We start from the raw sequence: 23,942 nt of genomic DNA, 5'->3' as shown, positions 1-23,942 counted from the left end.
CAAATCAAATAAGGCCCTAGACACACGTCACTGCAGCTAAGAGAAAAATAAAACAAGCCGCCTGATCCACAGCTGCTTGGCCCATATGTGTGATGCCAGTCTCCTGCAGCTGGGAGAAGATGTGGTCTGCCCCCCTTGGGGCCTGGATTAGTCAATTGGTTCGGATGAACCTCCTCCGAGGGAGCCCCTGAACAGGGATCTAAAATACTGAGGTTCAGGAGCACTGTATACCAAGATGACACACGTGTAGGGGACCTCCATGAGAGGCTGGGCTCCAGGGAAGCTGCCTGCCACCTTTGGTCACATGTACGACCTTCTCTCATGAGCACAGAGAGGCAGGGATAATTAGTTTCTGATGAGGTGGTCCTATCTATGCAACTGTCCATCTACCTATTCATTTACTATCCACTCACTTATCAATGCACCATCCATCCATGCAGGGAAATATTTATTCATTGACATGTCTACTCATCATTAATCCATCCATCCATCCACCCATCCATCCATCCATCCATCCATCCATCCATCCATCCATCCACCTATTCTTTATCTATCCATGTAACTACCCATTCATTTATACAGCCATTCAGCATCCATCCATTTATCCACCCATTCATCCATTATCCATGTAACTATCTACCCATTAGCCTACCATTCATCCATCTATCAATGCATCATCAATCTATGAAACTACCCATAAAACCATCCATCCATCCATCCATCCATCCATCCATCCATCCATCCATCCATTCATTACTCTATTATCCATCCATGTAACCATATCCATTCATCCATGTAACCATCTCTCCACCCATCAATTCATCATCTATTCATCCATCATTCATTCACATAACAATATATCCATCCATCCACATATCCATACAGGCACACCTCTATCTCCCATCTATTCATCCATCCTTTGTCCATCTGTGTAATGATCCATTCATTCACATATCTACTCATCATCCAGTCACCACCAACAATCCATCCACCCATTCACCAATCTACCATTTATCCATGTAACTATCCAACCACTCATCCTCCCATCCACCAGTACAGCCATCATTCCATATATCCATGTAATCATTTCATCCATCCACCCACTCACCCATCCATCAGTCCACCATCCATTCTTGTAACCATCCATCCATCTGCCCAGGCAGCCATCATCCACCATCCTATCCATCCATGTAACCAGCCATCATTAATCCATCCATTATCCACCCATGTAATTATCCGTTCATCCATCATTCATTCATTCTCCCATCCATCCAGCCCTTCATCCTCCTACCTTACACAACATTCCATGCATGCATGCATCATCCATCAACGTAACCACCCATTCATTCTCCCATTCACCTGACCACTGACTCATGAACTCTCTCAAAATCAGCCACATGCCATGGATCTCCATGGGCACCCATTAAAGTGGTAGATGGTGTTTCTGCTGTGGCATCAGCTGCTGACATGGGGCCTGGGAAAGGAATCTGAAGACAGTTTTCTTACACACTTGCTTTTGAAACAAATGAACATTACAAGCAGGAATGATTTCTGTCCAGGGTTATAACAGGTCAGGACATAAGCAAGCAGAGTCAGGTGCCATCTCTACCTGCATAGGGCTCCGATGCTACCATTTGCCTCCCACCCTTGCTCCTGAGTACCTGGATGCCCTTTAGGTTCATCCGGCGCCGGGGTGGGTGGTAGGGCAGAAAATATTTGCTGTCTTCGGGAGATTCTTCTGAGGTTGAAGAATCATCAGCTTCTTGGCCATTGGTCCTGAGGCTGGTGTCTCCAAGGTTCTGAGAGATGATGGTGGCAGGGAGGTGTCTAGGTAGACTCTGTGGCGGAGGGATGAGCATGAGGGAGAGCTGGCAATAGGCACAAGGCAGATTGGCCAACAGGCTTTTTTCCCTTGGGTACCCAAGCTTGACACTCAGCCTGGGCTGTTCTTTTCTGACTCCCCAAATGTCCACCTGGATGCCATGGCTTGTCAGCACACCTTGACATGGGTCTGTCCCTTCTTGCTACCTCTCCTACTTCCCAGTCCAACAGACAGTTGGAACCATCACTTGTTAGGCACCTTGCTGGCTGCATCTGCCCCTCTGTCTTGGCTCATGAAACCTCTAGGGACAGAATGCCACCTGTGCTTCTCCACTATGGGTGGGAGAGCTCCAGTTTCATGGAGACATCTAGAGGTTACTCAAGGTGGCTTGTGTCTGGTGCTGGGCTGACTATAGAGAGGCCTGGGCGGATATCACGCAAATTACAAGCTGTCATGTCCTCAGGATGAAATCACAGCACAGGGGCTCCTGAATTCCACTACAGGAGCCAGGGAAGGTCTCCCTGGGAAAGAGCTACCTTAGCAAGACTGAAAGCCGAGGGGTGGCAGGAGAAGTCAGGCTAGGGGCTTCCAGGTGGGGCCTGTGGCCTCTAGAACTCCTCAAGCAAGGAGTCTTTCTGGAACCCAAAAGGGAAGGCCTCCTCCAGGGCTTTCATGGTGCCTTTGAGCTTGAAATAGACAACCCTGTTCAGACGCCATCATTTTGCCTGTGCCCAACTCTTGATTCTGTATCCCCTTTCTTTGAAAGTGAGAATTTAATTGCATAGCACTTGCCGTCAGGGCAGTTCCTATGCTGTGTGTGTAATGTTTCTACATGTGTGTGAGGTGTGCATATGCATATGGAGGTCAGAGGACAACCTTTAGAGTCACGACTGATGCCATCACCTTTTGTTTTTGAGGCAGAGTCTCTCACCAGACCTGGAACTCACCCAATAGTACAGAGTGGCTGGCCAGTGCAGTTCAGGGATGTGAGCGTCTTTACCTTCCCAGTGCTGGGATTGCAGGTATGTGCCACCATGCTTGGCTTTTTGTTTTTTTCTTAAATGCATATTCTAAGGCTTGAACTCTGCTCCTCATGCCTGTCTGGGAAGCACTTTGCCCACAGGGCCATCTTCCCAGCTTGAGATGTGGTATTTTTATGGGATTGTGCAGCCTCTGCCCAGGACAGAGTCTGGGGACCTTCAGCTGCCACAATCACATTACTCAGCAGTGTTCCTTCATTTCCAGGTGCCGCGGGGGCTCCTGGGAGATGCGGTTCTGCACCCACCTCACTGACTGTTAATGAGTTTTCACCCATGGGTACCAGTGACTTTAATAAGCACAGAGTATCTTAATCATGATGACCTTAACATTATCAGACAGTGCCAAGGGAAGGCCACTGCCGGCTGTGGTCCACAGACAGCCATGCCAGCTTGAAAAAGTGATCTGAGTCACTCAGCCAGGAGGTGGCCAACTCAAATGTCACCGAAACATCAAGGGTGCTAGTTTTGTCCTTCCTGGGACTGCGTGGGTCTCAGGGATAGAACTGAGGTCACCAGACATTGTGACAAACACCTTGACCTACTGAACCATTTCACAGACTCTTTGAAATGAGTGGCTCCCACCCAGTTCTGTGCAATGCCTTAGTGCATGCATGTTCATGTGTGCAACACATGCACACACAAGCACGCACACACACAAATGGGTCAGAGGGCAGGGGACACAAGACACAGTGATGATGGTGTGTGATGGGGTTTCCCTGGTCAGCCATCAATGGGGATCTGAAGGACACCGGCTGTGGGTATGGGGACGTGGCTGGCTAAGCCTACCTGGTCGAGAGTGCCGCTATCCTTGGACAGGCGCCGGAGCTTGCTCTCTAGGTTGACAATGCAGGCCTCCCTCCGCACCATCTCAATTCGCATCTCATCGTTCTTCTCCTCCAGCTCACGGATCTGCTTCCGGTACTTGTCCTTCTCAATCAAGCACTGTGAGTACTGTGTCTGTGCCTCATCTCGGGAGTGGAAGGCCTGTCGGGAAGAGCCATGTGCTCACCACAAGCGAACTGAGTGTGGTCAGAGATGTGCATTACCTGCCGTTCAGACGTCAAGCAAAGGGACCCTGTGCATTTCTTTTCCTTTTCCCGAGAGATATTATAGATTGAACCTAGGGTCGTGTGCATACTAAGTATGTGCTCTACCACTGAGCCACACCCCAGCTCCTCACTGGGGGACTCTAGGCAGGGGCTCTACCACTGAGCCACACCCCAGCCCCTCACTGGGGGATTTTAGGCAGGGGCTCTACCACTGAGTCACACCCCAGCCCCTCACTGGGGGATTCTAGGCAGGGGCTCTACCACTGAGCCACACCTCAGCCTCTCACTGGGGGATCCTAGGCAGGGGCTCTACCACTGAGCCACACCTCAGCCCCTCACTGGGGGATTGATTCTAGGTACACATTCTACCATATCCACCCAACTCCAGCTATCTTACTACTTTGTATTTTGAGGTAGGGTCTCACCAAGTTGCCCAACTATTGTTGAGCTCACTCCTATAGTCTCAACAGACCTTGAGTTTATGATCCTACTGTTTCTGCCTTCTAAATGCTGAGAGGGCTAGCCTGCATTAGCACACTCAACTTATCCCTGAAGCTTGGGCATGCCAGGTTCTCTTTTGTATTCTGCAATCCTACAACTGTACAACCTGCTCTTGTCATGTAGTAGGTACAATTGTGATGAGCTGTGTCCTACCTCCCCTCCCCCAGGTTCTGCACCATGCCAGTGTGGGTGGGGTGCTGCTTTGGTAACTATTCACATCTTACATATGAGGGCATATGCAATACCTTTCCTTGGGCATATGCTTTATGAGTACCTGAACTGGAATTTAACTTTCTCATTTTACCAAAGAGACCAGGTAAGCATCATGCTTATGGGAACCACTGGGATGCAGCTCAGGCTCCCATAATTCCCTATAGCCTGTGTATTATGACTCCCTTGTCCTGCGATAGAATTTATCTCTGAACTAGAGACAGAAAAGATAGACTCATGAGGAAGCACTGTGTGGTTGGGGTTGTGAACCACACAACCTCAGACCATAGTCAAATAGACTCCATGTGCCATGGTCATTGCTGGGCAGACTCACGGTCCACCATATGCAGGGTGGCACTGTACCTGGTCACGCTCTCGCTCCACCTCCTCCAGCTGAAGCATGACTGTGTTCATGCGGTGCTTGTACATTTCACAGTCCTTCCCCAGGGTTGAGCACTTGAGCTCCAGGTCTTCCTTCTCCTCCAGGTACTGCCCAGAATGGGAGACAGCAATGTAGACGAAGCAAGTCATCAATAGGTTAAGGAGAGAAGCTCTCTCTCTCTCTCTCTCTCTCTCTCTCTCTCTCTCTTTCTCTTCCTTTCTCTCTCTCTCTTTGTATGTGTGTATGGTGTATGCGTGTGGTGTGTATATGTGGTGTGTATGTGTTGTGTGCATGTGGTATGTGTATGTTGTGTGTGTGGTGTGTATGTGTGTGTGGTGTGTGTATGTGGTGTATATGTGTTGCGTGCATGTGGTATGTGTATGTTGTGTGTGTGTGGTGTGTATGTGTGTGTCGTATGTGTGTGTGGTGTTTGTGGTATGTATGTATACGCATGCGCATGCATTTAAATCCATGTATGAATGGGGGTGCACATGGCCAGAGGCCAACATCAAGTTATCTTTCTCTTATTGCTCTTGAGACAGGGTCTCTCACTGAACCTGGAGCTCACTGATAGGGCAAGGATGGCTGGCCAGCCAGCCCCAGGCATCCTCTCCATCTCCCAAGGATGTCATCCTAGGATGACAGGTGTGTGCCACCATGTCTGGCTTAAAAAAATGGATTCCAGGAATCTAAATCCTTATTCTTACACTTTACAGTCTGAGTCATTTCCCCAGTCAACAACTGTTTGCTCAGTGCCTGCAGTTGGCGTATCCTCTCCCAGAGTTGGTGTGCTAATTTGGTCTTGATTGCCAGTTATCTCATCAAAAGGGACTATAGGAGGGGGCTGGCCAATCACCAGTGTATTGTTGAGGGATGGACCATGGAGACACACCCTTGGTGGCTGCTTGGACACTCATCATTTACAAACCACAACGGGGCTGGATGCTGGGATAACAATTCAGACTAGGGTTTGATATCAGAGATTCCTGTTAACATACATCCATGCACCCTGCTGGGGAAGCAACTGGCTGGCTGCAATCCCGAGTCTATGGTGCTCCCACCTTGTCCCGCAGCTCCTCCGCCTGGCGGACTTCCTCCTGCAGGTTGTAAATTTTGTTGACCAGTTCCTGCCGGTCCTCTAGCGCCTCCTTCCGGTCATGCTCCAGAATGTCCAAGATGGCCTTGTCTGAGTCAGGCAGACTGCGCTTGCCAGCCTGGGTGGCATTGGGAATGGAGGTGAGGACAGAGGAGGAAAACAAAAGGGCTAAGCCTCAGGCAGGCCCAAGACAGCAGATTTTGTAGCGGGAAAGCAGATACACTAGGGGATTGTCTTGGGTCTTTCAGCAGCGTGTTATCATTTTATTTTTAGTTTATTACCTGTAAAGAAGCAGGGAGTCCGGAGCCCATTATTCCCTCCCAGTTCTTACTGGAGCCCAGAGAAGCATCTGTAGCTCCTTGAGACACTTCAGAGAGGACAAGAAAGGGGGACACCTCTGCATTCAGCTATTCCCTATCCCCCTGAATTATCAACTAACTAAATCGTGCTAATCTGGGACTCAGTCTCTGCTCCAAGAGCCCTGAGCCCCAGGCAGTTGTAGGGGATTGTTCTAGAAGGATGGAGATGCATTTTCTTCCCTTGCAGATATACTTTGGAGTACTGACCCCCAGTGATACCTCCTTCTGTACCCACACATTTCTGAGGTGACAAATGTGGGAGGCCCTTGAGGTTGGAGCACAGGAAATCACATTCAGTAGAGTGTCCAGGGATCTCTAAGGTTTCCTGAATGTCTCTTGTTCCAGAACTGGGACATTGGTTTTCATGTGGATGATATTCTCATTTGTCATTTTTTTCCTGTAAGTATTATCACCTATAACAAGGGCTGAGATTGGAGTTCAGTGATAGACTTTGCCTAGAATGTTCAAGGCATTCAAGGCACTGCCAACAGCACTGGGGAGTGAACCCAGAGCACTGGACATCTGAGTCAGAGGCTCTACCACTGAGCCACACACCAGCCCCTCACTGCGGGATTCTAGGCAGGTGCTCTACCACTGAGCCACACCCCAAGCCCTCACTGGGCGATTCTAGGCAGGTGCTCTACCACTGAGCCACACCCCAAGCCCTCACTGGAGGATTCTAGGCAGGGGCTCTACCACTGAGCCACACCCCAGCCCCTCACTGGGGGATTCTAGGCAGGGGCTCTACCACTGAACTATATCATCATCCCTCTTTAAACTTTTTAAATTTTAGACATTTCATTAAATTGCCCTGTTTGTCCTTGAACTCACTCTAATCATCCTAGGGAGGCCTCAATCTTGCAATACTCTAGCCTCAGCCTCCCAAGTAGCTGGGATGATAGATCTGCACCACTAGGCCAGACAAAACAAAAACAAAAACAACAATAAAAAACTCCAAAACAGACAAAGAAAAACCTTCCTGTTTTCTACAAAACCCCTGAAACCTCAAACCCCCAAAGCAAGCACCAACCAAACAAAAAAACTTTTATATATTGTCAAGTCTCTGCCAAGAGGGTTTCTAGTCACTCTGGAGTACTTTACATTGGAAGAACGTGCAGTTCCAAGGCTGACAACATTGTCTGTGACCCTGTAGCTAGTAAGCTGGGACTTGGTATTCATCCTCTAGCAGGTGCACATACCCTGCCCCGCCCACCCTGCCCGCCTCCCCCGCCCCCACCTACGTAAGGATGCTGCTTCTCACCTGGATGATGGACTGCAGCTCCTGGATCTTGGTCTTCAGCATCTCGTTCTCCCGCTCCAGTTCCAGGACCTGCTCCTTCTTGGGCCGGTTCTCAATGTCATTCTTGAGCTTCAGGGACTGATTTCTCTCCAGCTTACATTCCTCCTCCATCTTGTTCAATCGATGCTTGAGTTGGTCAATCTGAAAATACCCATGTCAGCAGAGGGGTGAGGATGGCTGGCGAGAGATGCTGGGAAGAAGGTGAGGAAATGGCTCGCCATCTGAGCATCAGGACCTGAGTTTGGATCCCTAGTGCCCATATCAAAAACTAGGCATGGTGGTATGTGCCTGTAATCCAAGTGTTGGGAAGGTAGAGACAGGCAGATCCCTGGGCTCACTGGCCAGCCTAGCCTACTAGGTGAGATGCAGGACAGTGAGAGCCCCTGCCTCACAATATGAGGTGAGTGGTGCCTGAGAAAAGATAGCTGTTTTCCTGTGGTCCTCACAATCACAGATCCATACATGCATATGAATTCCCTAACACATGCAACTTTCCTCAGTATCTATACATCTGTCCATCCATCCATCCTTCTTTCCATCTGTCCGTCCGTCTGTCCATCTGTCCATCCGTCCATCCATCCATCCATCCATCCATCCATCCATCCATCCATCCATCCATCTTTTGGAGCATAGTTCAAAATAAAGTTCTAATAAAGACACTTCTAAGTCTCTGCTACAGGCTGTTTTTTTTCTTCCAAATCCCACATAAACAACCCAGAGGCCTCCTCTTCTTGATCCTTGTAAAACAATTCCTATTCAGCATCATTGAAGTTCAGCCCAAGGAAGTGTTCTCAGGCTGGGTCCAGACTTCAGTCTCACACATATGTGAGACTTACTTTGCTAAAGACTGATGGTGTTATCTTAGCAACCCTAGAGCACAGATACCACTTCCCTTATTAGCTTGTACAAATGAGAAGAAAACCAAGGAACAAACAAAACAAACCCCCAATCCCTAAAGCCATAGCCAATAAGGCCATAAAATCAGAAGTGAAGACCTGAACTCTGGAAGATAGAATGTTCTAAAAAAGATTTATTTATTTTATGGGTATGAGTGTTTTGTTTGCATGTGTGTCTGCACCACATATGTGCTTGGTGCTCATGAAGGCCAGAAGAGAGCATCAGACATCTTTGGAACTGGAGTCACAGACGGCTGCAAACTGCCACGTGGGTGCTGGGAACTGAATCTAGGTCCTCTGGAAGAGCATCACACGCTCTTAGCCACTAAGCCATCTCTACAGCCCTCCCTTATTTTCCTAGGCATAGTCTCATTGTGCAGCCAAGGCTGGACTCCAACTTGCTATATAGCTAGTGCTGGCCTTGAACTTATGATTCTCTTGCCTCATTCTTTCTAGTGTTGAGAGTATAAGCATGCACCCTCCATGTCCGGCTTCATGCTCTTAACTAAACTGAAGACTCAATTCACCTGAATTCACATAGCTTGTTTACTGACCAGTCTACTTCATTAAATTGAACGTGACCTAAGCAGAACTCAGGTTATTTATCCCCACGTCCCCCTACAGTGCTTAGCATAGTGTCTTATTCATGGCAGGTGCTTAATAAATATCCCAAGAATCTGCTTTCCACCAGGCAGCCAGAGCAAACCTCCTGAGAGGTAAATCAGCTGCCACGTCCCAGCTCGCAATCCATCAGGGGCTTCCCGTCACTGGGAGGATAAATCCCAGAGTTCTTACCATGCCCCTGTGATCGGAACCCACACCATATCTCTGCCTCCTTTTTTGCCACTTGCTCATTGGACTCCAGGCTCACTGTTTCTGCAGCCATTTAAGAAGACAGAAAGAGCCAAGAGGACCCTCTACTTGATCCCCACCCCCATTTCCGCCCCTGACTTGCATGCCTTGCTTTCTTAGTCCCTTATTTTTGCAAAAAAATATTTATTACATGTATTAATTATTCATGACAATGGGTTTCATTCTGACATTTTCATGCATGTATACCCTTTATTATTTATTTATTTGTTTTTTTTATCATATTCATCCTATTTATCTCTTTTGTCCCCTCCCACTCTGCCTGATCCCCTTTCTCTTTTCAACTACTTTCCCCCCTTTAGGGGACCCAGTGATTTTCATTAGGGTTGCTTTGTAGGGGCAGAGTGAAGGGTTATTGACAGGAATATGGATACCTTACCATTGGTTACACTACTAAAGGAAATAGCTCCCCCTTCTTCAGTAGCCATGGACTGTTTATAGCTCCTTAGGGCTATGGACCCACCTCCCTTCCCTGGCAAGGTGCTGATGGGCTCAATCTTGTGCATTTAATCACAGCTACTGGGAGTTCAAGAATGCAATGGCCAGGTAATGTCAGACACTGTTCCGCAACATTTCACCCCTCCTGGGCTCTTCTGTTCTTCCTGTCCTGTTTCCCATGGTACTTCCTGCACCTTTAGGGGAACGATAAGCAGCATCCCTCACTGTCCCCTCATTCTTCATCCTCCTTCTTACTTTTAGGCAGAGTTTTACTTCTTGTTATATAGCATGGGCTGAGATGGCAGGGAGACTTTTGATCCTCATGCCTCAGCTTCCTGAGCACTGGGATTACAGGTATAAACTTCTGCTCATGGCTTTATCCTCTATTCTTGATACGCCCCCCCCAAACAATCAGGTGGATAATTTTGGAGTTCCATGGAGGCATCTTATTTTTAGGGTTCATATACCTGGAGCACAGCTAGGACTATGGTAGGAATCAATAAAACAAGGGGAAGATGAGAACACAGTAGCATAGGGCTGTAATCCCAGAATGTATGAGGCTGGGGCAAGGAGGATTGTGGGTTCAAGGCCAGACTGGGCTACATAGTGAAACCCTGTCTCAGGAAAACAAACAAACAAACAAACAAACAAACACCCAAAACAAACAGACAAAGAAAAAATTGAAATGAAGCAAATCTCTTTCCTCATCTCCACTTAGGGGGCAAATTCATTAAACCGATCAACCATTTGGCTGTCCCCCCCATCCCCCCGATAAACATACTGATTATCTCATGTGCCAGCACGCACGCTGAGCTCTGCGAATACAGGCCCTCAGGAGTTTACACCTGCCTGACAGGTGCTACTCATCTTTAAGTTTTGTGAACATTACAATATACACCCTGGGTCTCCTGGGTCCCCTCACACACCTTCAGCCCCGAGTCTCCAAAGTCTCTCCCTCTTTCCTGGTGCTGGTTCTGTGTGCACGAGTCTGCACACGTGGATCTAGGTTTCCTACCTTCTCATGAGCCTTTATTATGCACGAGCCTGAAGCTATTCATCACCCGCTGACCACCGTGCATGTGTCTGCACATGGGCAGAGTGTATCTAGGTGGATGACTAAGCCGCTTAGGGCTATTGACTTGAAATACACTGGTGCGCTGTGGCTCTAGAGCCCGAGAATCCGTACCTCCCCCGCCCCGCCCCGCCCATATCCCCTCGTTTGTCTGTGGCACAAAGCAGAAGGAGGGCTGTGTGGCATGTCTGAATTTACCCCTTTAGGGATCTTGAGTGTCCGGGTCATTTCTTTCCCCTTCCCTCAGGTCAGCCGGAGCCCAGGTACCCCACCTCGAGCTGGAGGTCGCGGCTCCTCATCACCGCCATGTTTTTTTCCTCACTGAGCTGGGCGTAGCGCATGGCTATGTTGTAGTTGTCATCCTTGACCTTGACCAGCTCATCGTTGTAGCTGTCCCGCTCCTCCTTCATCTTGTAGTACCGCTCCTGGAAGGTCAGCAGCTCCACACGCATCAGGGTTAGCTGCTTCTTCTCGTCCTCCAGCTGCCGGGACTTGGCCAACAGCTCGCAGCGCTGAAGGTCCTTGGCTTTCACCTGCTGCTGCAGTTTGATGACCTCGTTCATCAGGAAGTGCGTGAGGCCCTCATGGCCCTCCTCCACTGTGGAGAGGGGTATCCAGTCAGGCCTGAGCGTGGGGCAGGAACGGGGGCATTTATTCACGCACTCACCCTGATGGTCTACATTGCCAAATGGATTGGATCTAGAATCACCTAGAAGGCAAACCTCTAGGCATGCCTGTGAGGAATTATCTAGATGAGGTTAACTAAGGTGTCAAGACCTGCCCTAACTGGAGGCCACACCGTCCCCTAGACTGGGGTCCTGAACTGAATAAAAAGGAGAAAGTGAGCTGAGCACCAGCATCCATCTCTCTCTGCTTTCTGACTGTGGATGCCATGGGACCAGCTGCCTCATGCTCCTGTCACCATGCCCTCCCCACCATGATGGACTTGTAGCCTCACAAAAGGAAACTTCCTTCTTTAAACTGCTTTAGTATTTTGTTGTGGGAACAAGAAAAGCCACTAAAATACCCAGCAACATTTTATTTGTTTATTTATTGTAATGCTGTGGACGGAACTAGACCACTGAATTATAACTCCAGTGTTGCTGAGTTGTCCAGCCTGGCCTTCAGCTTGAATTTGCCTATGTCAGCCTCCTAAGTATCTGGGATTATAAGCCTGTGCTACCAGGTTTGGTAGCTTAATAAGATCTTACTTCCTGCTAGGCAGTGGGAGTTCAAGGTGAGCCAAACAGGCCTTGGTTGTAGTAGACCATACTGCATAGTAAGAAAGACAGATGTTTAAAAAAATATCAAATATATGACGACCATATAAGCATGAGGATTCCACACACTATAGGGACGCCTGATCATAAGAGCGTCATTGGGGGAGGTAGGGGTTGAGTTTTGTAGGGACAGAGGAGCAATTTTGGAAAGAGAGGGAGGGAAGGAGGAAGAGAGAGGGAGAGGAGGGGCCGAGAATATGCTGGATGAACCGGAGTGTGTAGTGTGAAGAGACCTTGTGGTCACATTAAAGCCTGTGTTTTGGGTCTGAGCTGGCGAAGGTGATGGCAGGAGAACTGGGGGACCACCACATCAGGTCTTGGATGGGTAAAGGCTGCTGATGGGATTTTGGGGTCTGGACACAAGGCAGCAAGTAAACCGATTCAAGGTCTCGTAGGAAGGACGATTCCGAGGGGAGCATGAACTGGTGCCTGACTCCAACACCGTTTGGGGGGTTGTTAATGAGCACCCAGTTCTCTTAACCCTTATCTTGTGTCATCAGTTAAAGTAAGTAATGGGCAGCCCAAGAGTTCAGCTGTCACTGTCCCTCAGAGGGACACACGCACACACGCACACACACACACACGCACGCACGCACGCACACACACACACGCACGCACACACACACACACACGCACACACACACTCTCTCCTACTAGAGCCCCCAAGCCTCTGGTGGGCAAAGTCACTTACCCACAATGGTGGAGAATCTCCGGGTGGGCTCCTTTCCAGTCACCAGCTTGTAAAGTTCTGGGTAGTAAAACTCTAGACTCTCCAGGAAGACCACGTAGCCCCTTTGTCCCTTGGTGTGAAGAATGTCTAACAATCGACCTTGGGGGGAAGATTAGTTCAAACTGTGAGAAGGTATTTAATTGGAGGCCAGTCTCCGTGCCTCACGCTAAACTTGCAATCCTTCACAGCTCTAAGAAGACAGTCTTACCATTTCTCTCTCTCTCTCTCTCTCTCTCTCTCTCTCTCTCTGCTCGCGTGTGCATACATGTGACTGAAGAACCCTCAAGTGCTAGCTCTTGCCTTCCACCTTACTTGAGACAGTCTCTCGTTGGCCACTGAGAATTCAAGGGTAGCTGGTCTGTAGTTTGCAGCGATTCTCCTGTATCCATCTCCATCTCCTTGAAGAAAACTGACTCTTCCTCGCCCAGAAAACACCAACTGCCAACAGCTCCCTAGCTCGAGGTGAGACGTCATGAGACCCTCTCTTACCTAGACTGGTATTTTGGCTGGCTTTATCTTATGCGGGTCTTGTATACGCAGTCATAGCTACTGTGAACTCATGTGTGCAATGGTCCTGTCATGTCTGACAAATACTGTCGTTTTTTTTTCCTTCAGACATCCACTACCTTTGGCTCTTACATTCTCTCTTCTCCCTCTTTCTTAATGATCCCCGAGCCTTGGCGTGTGTGTGTGTGTGTGTGTGTGTGTGTGCGCATGTGTGTCATATATATGTCCTATAGCGAGGAATTTAAGTGGTGTTACCAGATATCGGGGGAGGGGAGCAATGACTTTCTCACAGACACCCTCTTTGGATTCCGTGCCTTTTGCTGACCTACAGTGTGCCAAGCAGGCTAGACTGGCTGACTAGTGAGCCCCAGCCTCTCCCCACCTCCCCAACACTGGGAATAAAGCATGACCCACTACCTAAAGTCTTATCACATTCTCATTCCCGAGTTATAGCATGGAGTCTGGACAATGCAAACCAAAGAGCCAGGCCCTTGTGTTCACGAGTCCACGAGTGTTCAGAGTGTCAGTAAATTGATAAAATCTGGATAGATGGCTTTATTGCCAGAGAGAGGCATAATGAGCAGTTTCCAAGATATTCCCAATCTAATAGAGCTATGAATCACAAAGGGTTTGGGGATGTAGCTCAGTGGTTGAGCAATTGCCTTGGACATGTAAGACCTTGGGTTTGATCCCCAAGTACCACAAAAAGACAAAACCGAACCCACAAAGTAGAACCATAAAGCTAAACATTCATGCACCAGTTCTCCCATGATTGTGAAGGTTGGGAGTTTATGGCATACCAATCGCCTGCTCCCCAGGATTTAGAGCAGGAAGACAAAGATTTGCATGTTATGGTTTGAACATGAAATTTCTTTCAAAGGCTTGTGGGTTTGAACATTTGGTTCCCAACTGGTGGCTGTTTGGGACGTTGTGGAACCTTTAGGAGGTGGAGTCTTGCTGGAGATTGTCAGTCACTGGAGGAGGGTTTTGAGATTTTATAGCCCCACCCTATTTCCTGTTTATGCCCAGCTTCCTGCGTGTAGATGCAATGTGACCAGCCATGCTAGTCTGAGTAACCTCTGTGAGACCAAAAGACCCTTTCCGCCCTTTAAGTTGCCTCTTGTCAGATACTTTGTTACAGTGATGAGGAAGGTAACTAATACATGGGAGAAGCTGGGAAAGTCATAGGAGGGGGGAGGGGTCTGTTCTTTGGGGGTCTTACACACCCTGGAGACATTTTTATGTAGAATCTTTCCAGCAGTTTCTAGCACCATTCCTACTTGCTGTGCTTTGGATTCTTTTTTGTCCTCCCAGAGGTTCGTGTGTCAGGAGCTTGGTCCTCAATTCTAGAGAAGATACTTGGTAAGGGACCTTTAAGAGGTGGAGCCCAGAGGGGGATCCTAGAGTCATTCAAGGCTGTGCTCCTGGAAAGTCTCTCTGTCCTGGTGATGGCATCTTTTTCTCATCCACCTGTCCCAGCTATCATATGACATAAATAAGAGGTCTTTCACCAGAGCTGAGCTGAAACGGTGTTAAACACACTTTTTTCCTTTATAAACTATCCTGCTTCAGGTTTTTGTTACATCAAAACACTACTTATTTCTCTTACTGTTTATACTTCGTGGTCTTTCTTTAAATATTTTCAGTCCCTCGAGGTTCCTAACACTCCACTGTTTCCCTCGGACAGAAAGGATCGGTTTCACTGTGTGTCGGTCTTGACTGTTTGGTTGAAGTTGCCTGGAGCACTGTTTTGAAAAGGATTCCAAAGTGGTGTCCAAGCTCAGTGGGAAAGCATGCTGTGCTCAATTAAGGCTGGCTTCCATGGATACAAGAGACAGGGGAAGCATGCCGGCTGATTGTCATCAGCCTTGCTGTGGGATGGGGATTTCCAAACCCTTCCGACTGTGATCCACAGAAAAGAAAACATTGTGTAGTGTGACCCAGTGCCCAGCCCAGAGATGAGCGCATAAGCATGGGTATAAGAAAAAGCACAATAAAGTTGAGCAAGTCTTAGGAACCATTAGAAAGCCTGTGGATTTCTTCTCAGAAGAGTATACTATATATATTTTTGTGGTGCTGGAGATGGAAACCAGGGCCTTGTGCATACTAGGCACACACTATACCATTGATTGGATCACACCCTCAGCCCCTCACTGAGGGAATTCTAGGCAGGTTCTCAACCACATAGCTGCATATTCCAGCAAAATAGCATTTTAAAACAAACATTACATACACCAGCTCACAGAGGAACCCAATTATAGTAAAATACAGAGCTCACATATTAAACAAATTTGTGATTTGGTACTAAATGGCTTTCTTTATTAATGCATTAAACGGCAAGTACTCTTGACAGGTCTGATAACTTCCGTGAGGTCTAGGCAGGGGTGAGTGAAAGCAGCACATGAGAGCACCTGCGGAGCTGTGATGTGGTACAGATCTCACTGTTGTTTTTACTGTCGGCAGAGTCCCAGGTGTGACTAATCAGTAGTGTGATCTGTTGCCTGCCGACATGCATAAGGCAACGGTAAATGTCACTGTAGGTTTGTAAAAGCAGAACATGTACCCTCCCCTTCAGGTTCATTGATTCTGAGTGCTGCACCCATCACGCTTAGACAGGGCAGGGAGTGGTCTAGTCATGCTGTTTCCTCCAGGTAGCACATTTCAATCTGGAGGGAGGACCAGCCATGCTCTGGCAAGGAAATGCCAAGACTTGGGCATCATGAAACATGGTGATTCTCAAGGTGATTCTCAGAGGTTTCCTATGCAGGGACAATGCTGGGGAGAGGAGACTCTTCAGTGGAGCTGCCTGTGAGTTGTACAGGAGCTCCAGGGACACAGCTTTGGAAAGTCTGTCATGGCGCTGGGGTGGGATGTCTGTGCTGAAGCTGCCAAGTCACCTACGCTTCTGTGAGGGACCCACCACCCAGGCTCCTGTGGGGAGCTCCTCAATCAGTTTCTTGTGAGGAGACCCTCACACTGTAAGGACCCCTTTTCTCACATAAGCAACCTCTCACCCATACTCTTGCAAGAGACCCCCCCCCACTTCATGCTCCTTGAATGAACCCTTCACCTACATTCCTGTAAAGAAGACCATCCATGCTTATGTAACTCTGGTGTGGGACAATTGTCTATATTCTGTTTATATTATATAAATTATAAATATATATTATATTATATTTTAAATAAACGCTAATTGGCCAGTAGCCAGGCAGGAAGTATAGGCGGGACAACCAGACAGGAAGTAGAGGTGGGTCAAGGAGAACAGGAGAATTCTGGGAAGAAGGAAGCCGATTCCGCAGTCCTGGCCCTGTCACAGAAGAAGCAAGATGTGACTGCTTCCCTGAAAAAGGTACTGAGCCATGTGACTAACATAGACAAGAATAATGGGCTAATATAAGTTAGAAGAGTTAATAAGAAGCCTGAGCTAATGGGCCAATCAGTTTTATAACTAATGTAGACCTCTGTGTGATTTCTTTGGGACTTAATGATTGCAGGAACTGGGCAGGACAGAAAACTCAGTCAACATAACTCCTTACCCATGTTCTTATAAGCAACCTTGATCAAGTAACTCCTTGGTTCCCTGAGACAGACTTGGATGGAGTTGTGTTCTTGGTCTGTCATTGGTGTCTATTTGGGTTGAGCAAACATTCAAGACTCACTAGGAAAAGTCAAGTAACACAACATCTCTGGACCCCCGGAATGAAATCCCTCATCCCGATGAGCCCCATCTTGATCCAGCTAAACGGGAAGGAATCCCTCGACTGGCCACGTGTGGCGCACTCATTTTCCTACCTGCCCGGTTGATCTTGGATGGAAGCATGGGTGCATTGAGCACCTCGTCTTCATCTTGCTCATCGATGACTTTGCACTGGCGCAGGTAGGGGGTGAGCTTAGCAGGGTTGATGTAGCGGCTCAGCATGTGCCGGTTGCATTCCACATTCTCCCACAGGGCGTCCTCTTCATCCTTCAATGTCTCCATGTAGTCATCCATAGCTGGCCCTCCTCCTGTGAGGAAGAAACCCCAACAAGGTTAATAAAAAGCCTCTATGGAACAATGCTATAAAACGCTCGGGAGTGATGGCTAGAATATATGGTCAGACTAAGAAAAAAAAGTATAGCAGAGAAAAGTGAGTAGGACATATTGCCTTTTATCTGAGGGAGAAGGGGATGGGGACATAAATACAAGTATAAATTTTCTTACACACTAAACACAAAACAATAGAAAGATGAGCTGTAACATTTTTAAAGGATGGTTTAGAAGGAGAGAGGAAAGGTCCTGCCGTTGGGGTGTGCTCTTCCCATGCAGGTTTTATCTTACTAACAATATACCTTTCTCCAAACAATATTTATATAATACCACTTGTTTTCAAATTCCACCCAAACAATACCATGCTGTCTGTATCTCTTTTGATATTACTTTTTTTCTTCTACAAATTTTCCAGACTTTTTAGTTCAGTTTTTTTTTAAAATGTAGCTCTTTTGAGATATAACACAAGCACTGTAAAATTGCTCATTTTAGTTTAATGACTTAAAATATTTATTTATTATTTATATGTGTCCATGAGGGTTTATGTCTACTTTGTATGTGTAGATGCTCATGGAGGCCAGAAGAAGGTGTCTGAGTCCCTAGAACTGGAATTACAGGTGGTTATGAGCTGCTGATTTTGGTGTCAGAACTGAATCTGGGTCCTCTGCAAGAGCAGTAAGTGCCTTTAGTCACTGCACTCTGGCTCCCGCCTAAACGCCTTTTAAACACACTGTGGCGTTGTTCATTTATCACAACAGCCTAATGTTTTAAGGGTATTTTTGTCTTTTCTAAAAGAACCCTTATACTTATTAGTGGTTACTCTTTTGAAGAAAATATTTCTTTGGATGATTATTCAGTTCTGTGTGTTTATGCATGTATACATGGTGCATTGCACATGCATGTATGTGGGTATGTGCACTTGGGTACACAAATGAAAGTTGCAGAACATCAGGTGTCCTGATCATCTCCTCTTTACTCCTTTGAGATGGAGTCTCTCACTGAGTCTGAGGCAGGGTCTCTCACTGGCCCTGAGGCAGGGTCTCTCACTGGGCCTGGAACGGGGCTGGCATCCATCAAACCCTAGTGATCCTCTTGTCCCTGGCCCGTGTACTGGAGTTACAGGTGTGAACATTCTGACTGGCTTTTCACATGGTGTCAGGTTCTGAACTCAGGTCCTTATGTTTATGCAACAATCACTCTCCACTGAGTTATCTCCCCAACCCCAATTAGCAGCTACTTTTGATTTCTAAACTGTCCTCATCTGCAACCACAAACCTGCTTTCTGTCTGTGGTTTTGCCTAGGCACAGATTCAAAATTTGCAATCTTTTGTGCAGAGTTTCTTTCTCATACTATTTTCAAAGTTCTTTCTTTTTTAAAGCAAGTATCAATCTGCCTGCCCTCCCTCCCTCCCTCCCTCCCTCCCTCCCTCCCTCCCTCCCTCCCTCCCTCCCTCCCTCCCTCTCTTCCTTCTTCCCTGGCTCCCTCCCTTTCAAAACAGCTTTTTCTATTGAGCTATAATTCATGTGCCATGTGATTCATCTTTTTAATGTGTACAGTTCAGTGGTTCACAAACTGTGCGACCGTCACCACAATCCATTGAAAACATTTTCATTATTTCAAAAAGAAACCCCAGCCATTCATCTCCCTCCAACACCCACACCTCCAGCTCCTGGCAGCAACTAATGTATTTTCTATTTCCATGGCTTCCCAGTTTTGTTTCTCTGGCTGTGATAAATACCCTGATGAGACCACAACTTAGGGGAGAAAGGGTTTATGTTAGCTCAGGGTTCCAACGCACAGTCCATCATTGCGGGGAAGACAAAGCAGGGAGTTGAAGCAGCTGGTCATATCACGTCCGTAGTGGAGAGTGGAGAGAAATAAATGCATGCACGTGAGGGCTCAGCTCACTTTCTCTCCTCTAAGGCAGCTCAAAACCCACATCCGGGGAATGGATCTTCCCACAGAAGTTAATGTGATCTATACACCTTGCCTCTAGACATGCCCACAGGTCAAGGTGATCGAGACAATCCCTCACTGAGACTCTATTGTCAGGTGATTCTACACTGGGTCAATAATTAAAGCCATCAACACATACAAAATTGCCTTTTCTGTGCAACAGAATCATAGGATTTCCAACCTTCTGTGATGTAGTTCTTTTGCTTCGGCTATCATATAGGCATTTCTTCCCAAAACTGTCAATCAAGCCCGGGGGAGTCAAAGGAGGCTCTGACTTTGATCTCCAGAACCTGCATAAAAACCTGGGCATAGTGGTGCACGCTTGCAATCCTAGCTCTGAGGACAATGAATCCTCAGGCTCTCGGGACAGCTAATTTTGACTACTTAGTGAGTTCCAGACCAGTGAGAGACCCTGACTTACAAAAAGTTAAGGTGGACAGAACCTGAAGGTGATACTAGAGTCATCCTATCCACACAAGTGTGCCCCACACAGGTGAGCACACGCACTGTCAAATGATTGTTCCTTGTGTTGGGTTGACAGTTTGGCTCTTTGTGTACTGGTAGATGTTTGAGTTTTTTCTACCTTCTTGAGTAATCTGATGAACATCGCTGCTTGGGACATGCATGGACAGGATTTTGTGTGGTTATATGCTTTTTATTTGTTTGAGTAGATACATAGAACTGGAAACTCTAAGCTGTATGGAAATCCCATGTTTTAAAAATACGTTGTGTATGTGAATGTGTGTGTGACATATGCATGTGTGTGGGTACACAAACACACACACACACTTGTGGAGGCCAGAGGAGGGTGTCACATAGTGCTCTACTGTTTTGAGACCGGGTCTCTTACTGACCCTGGAGGTAGACTGGTGGTAAGCAAGGCCCAGTGACCTTGCTGCCTCACACCTGGTTTCGGATACTCATGCTGGGAATTTGAACTCAGGTTCCCATGTTTTCACAGCAAGCACGCTTCTCCGCTGAGGAAGGAATGTGTGTGTTTCATTTTGAGGACCTGCCACAGTGTATTGCCAAAGGGTGCCATTTCTCATTGGTGCTAGTGACCCCTGAGGATTCTGACCTCTCCACATTCTCGATAACACCATCTCTCTCTCTCTCTCTCTCTCTCTCTCTCTCTCTCTCTCTCTCTCTCTCTCTCTGCCTTCTCTGTGATAGCTGATCCCCCAGGGTTGGGAAACGGCATCTCATTGTGGTTTTGATTTGCATTTTCTAATGACTAATGGTGCAGAATGCCTTTTCACACATTCGTTGGCCATTTGTGTAGAGAAATCTACTCGGACCCTCAATCCACTCTAAGATTGGGTCTCTTTCTGTTTATCACTGACTTGCAGGAGTCCCTCAAGAACCCTGTATACAAGATTGTATTTCTCCTGGTCTGTCAATTATCTTCTCACTGTCTATAAGACTATTTGGTGGACACGTTTTTAATTCTTTTGTAAAATTACAGTTGTGTGTGTGTATGTGTGTGTGTGTGTGTGTATGGTGAGTGAGTGTGTACCAGGGCATGCACGGGAAAGTCAGAGGACAACATGGGGGAGTTGGTTCTATTTCCACCATGTGGTCCCTGAGATTGAACTCAGGTGGTCAGGCACGGTGGCAGTGCCTTTACCTGCTGAGCCACGTCTCTGGCTCATAACCTTTACACTCAGATGTAGTCCAACTTGTTGAACATTTTCATTTGTACTTCAGCATGTACAAAACAGCCTTTGTCTAACAGCAAATCAACAAAGACTAATTTTCGTTGCAGTTTTACATTTTAGCTTTTATATCAAGGCTTGTGATCCATCTCATGAAGTTTTGTTTGTGCTGTGAGGTAAGGACCTGGTCTTGCTCGTGTGATAAATACTCTGACAAATCAACTTGAGGGGGAAAGGATTTGTTCTGGCTCACACTCGGTGGGGAACATTCCATCATGGTTGGGAGGCATGGCAGAAGGTGCAGAGGTGAGCTGGTCATGTTACATCCGCAGTCAGGAGGGAAAGAATGAACAGGAAGTGAGGCCAGACTATAAAGTCTCAAGGCTCATCTCCAGTTACCACTTTCTCCATCGGGGCTGCACTTCCTAAATGTACAGCCTTCCAGATAGCGCCACGAGCTGGGGCCATGTGTCTAAACCCATGAGCCCTATGGGGATATTTCACATTCAAGCCACAAAAGACCCACTGCACCTCTCTGTCTCTCTCTCCATTTCTTTCTCTCTTTCCCTCTTTCCCTCTTTCTTTCTTTCTTTCTTTCTTTCTTTCTTTCTTTCTTTCTTTCTTTCTTTCTTTCTTTCTTTCTTTTCTCCCTCCCTCCCTCCCTCCCTCCCTCCCTCCCTCCCTCCCTTCCCTCCCTTCCTTCCTTCTTTCTCCTCCTCCTCCTCCTTCCTCCTCCTCCTAGATGAAAACTCTAATTTTGAGTATGTGTGTATGACTGCATGTGTAGATATCTAGTTGTCCAAGAATGATCTGGTGAAAAATCTACTCTTCCCCCACTAAATGACCTTGATACTCTTGACAATAAGCTGGTTAATGCCAGTGTTTGTTCCTAGGCTCCTACTACCTTTGCATCTATACTTTCATGCCAGCACTATACCATCTGATTCATGTAGGGTTTGAGTAGGCACTGACTTTGGGAAATAGGAGTTTTTCAATCCTTTCTTTTTTTAAACATAGGTTTGGCTATTAGGTGCCCTTAGAGTTTTAGGATCCATTAGTTTCTTTGGATGTGTGTGCTGTGTGTATGAATGTGTATGTTCATATGTGTGTGTGTGTGTGTGTGCATGTGGAGCCTGAAGCTGATGTTTGGTGTCTTTCTCAATCACTCTCCACTTAGATTTTTGGAAGAGTCTCTCAGTGAACCCAGAGCTCATCAATTTGGTAGGTTGTTTGGCCAGTGTGTTCCAGGAATTCTCCTATCTCTGCCTCCCTAGTGCTGGTGTTAAAGATGTGCACTGCTGGGCCTGATGGGAATTGACTTTTGTGGAACGAAGCCATATCCCTAGGCCCTTACCTGTTAAGTTCCGAAAAAGCTAGCTGGTATTCTGATAATGCACCCCTGAATATGAAGAGCAACTTGGGGACTATTGCTGTCCAACACGCCTGAGTCTCCTGACCCACAGACATGGATGGTTTTCCCTGTATCTACAGCTTCTTTAGTTTTTTTCAGCAATGGTTCATAATTGGTAGTGTACGATACAGTTTGGGTGTCAAATATCACCCAAAGGTCTGTCACTAGGGACATAGGAAAACCATTTATCTCCCCATCTCCCTCCCTCCCTCCCTCCCTCCCTCCCTCCCTCCCTCCCTCCCTCCCTCCCTCCCTCCCTCCCTCTGTCTTTCTCTGTGTTCTTTCTGACTTGACATTCTCCTTCATCATAATGTGTTGTCCTCACCAGAGGCTAAAACCTGTGTGCCTCCTGATCTTGGACTTGGCTCTTCAGGAGTGTGACTCGCTTTTACCTCCAAAGTATCATGTATCAGGGAATTTCATTACAATGTCAGAAACCTCACTAATACAGAAAGTAAATCTTGCATTTCTTTTGTTAAATTTACTCCTACATGCTTTTATTCTTTCAATGATTACAAATGGGTTTTACTTTCTTAACTTCACTTGAGGAATGTTCATTGGTGGTGTACAAAGGCACAATTGATTTTCATGTGTTGACTTGAAATCTTTAATTTTATCCAGAGATGCTTTATAGTTTCCAGGGAATGTTACAGTGTGGGTGTTGAATGCCACTCAAAAATCTGTATGCAAAGACACGGTCCTCAGAGTGGTACAACTGGGGGTACGGGGCTCTGACCTTTAGAAAGTTCATGCCATTTGAAATCATTTATTAGTTTGAGTAGTTCCTTAGTAGGGGCTTTATCTGTGTGTAAGATTATGTAAGATCAGATACTTTCCAGTCTGGATAATTCGTGTGTGTGTGTGTGTGTATGCGTATGTGCTAATGAATATGGTTTTGTGGTGCTGAGGATTGAACCCAGGGCCTTGAGTTTTCTAGGTAAGAACTCTACTACAGAGTCACACCCCTAGCCCCTCACTGGAGGATTCTGGTTAGGTACTTAACTGATGATTCATGCTCCAGTCTTTACTAGGAGATTCTAGACAAGCACCCTGCCTCTGCCCCTACCATCCCAGAGTTCTTTTGTCTTTTATTTCTCCCTCATACCCAATTGCTCTGCTTAGCACCTAAGCACACAGAAATGGAAGAAAGGACACTCTTGTCTCGGTCCGGATCCTAGGGGCAAAGCACCCCATCTTCACCATTGAACATGATTCTCCCTCCCTCTCACCCCTCCCTCCCTCCCTCTCACCCCTCCCTCCCTCCCTCCCTCCCTCCCTCCCTCCCTCCCTCCCTCCCTCCCTCCCTTCCTCTCTCTTCTTCTCTCTCTCTCTCTCTCTCT

The 23,942-nt window shown here is 47.1% G+C and overlaps 1 protein-coding gene across 1 annotated transcript in view; it reads right to left on the bottom strand.

Annotated features, from left to right (window-relative positions):
* The window catches only part of Card11 (caspase recruitment domain family member 11), a 126,981-nt gene that overhangs the window by 23,647 nt on the left and 79,392 nt on the right, over positions 1-23,942 (bottom strand). The window contains exons 3-10 of the mRNA XM_057764869.1: positions 17,345-17,557; positions 13,007-13,144; positions 11,308-11,633; positions 7,721-7,900; positions 6,066-6,218; positions 4,986-5,111; positions 3,649-3,846; positions 1,662-1,838 (exon numbers count right to left, since the gene is read on the bottom strand). Of these exons, the coding sequence (XP_057620852.1) occupies positions 1,662-1,838; positions 3,649-3,846; positions 4,986-5,111; positions 6,066-6,218; positions 7,721-7,900; positions 11,308-11,633; positions 13,007-13,144; positions 17,345-17,557 (1,511 nt within the window). The remainder of the gene's footprint in view (positions 1-1,661; positions 1,839-3,648; positions 3,847-4,985; positions 5,112-6,065; positions 6,219-7,720; positions 7,901-11,307; positions 11,634-13,006; positions 13,145-17,344; positions 17,558-23,942) is intronic.

This window comes from Chionomys nivalis, chromosome 3, assembly GCF_950005125.1.
Source record: "Chionomys nivalis chromosome 3, mChiNiv1.1, whole genome shotgun sequence".
Classification (NCBI taxonomy): domain Eukaryota; kingdom Metazoa; phylum Chordata; class Mammalia; order Rodentia; family Cricetidae; genus Chionomys; species Chionomys nivalis.
Note: the sequence above shows the minus strand (reverse complement) of the source record. Positions and strands in the feature narration are given on the sequence as shown.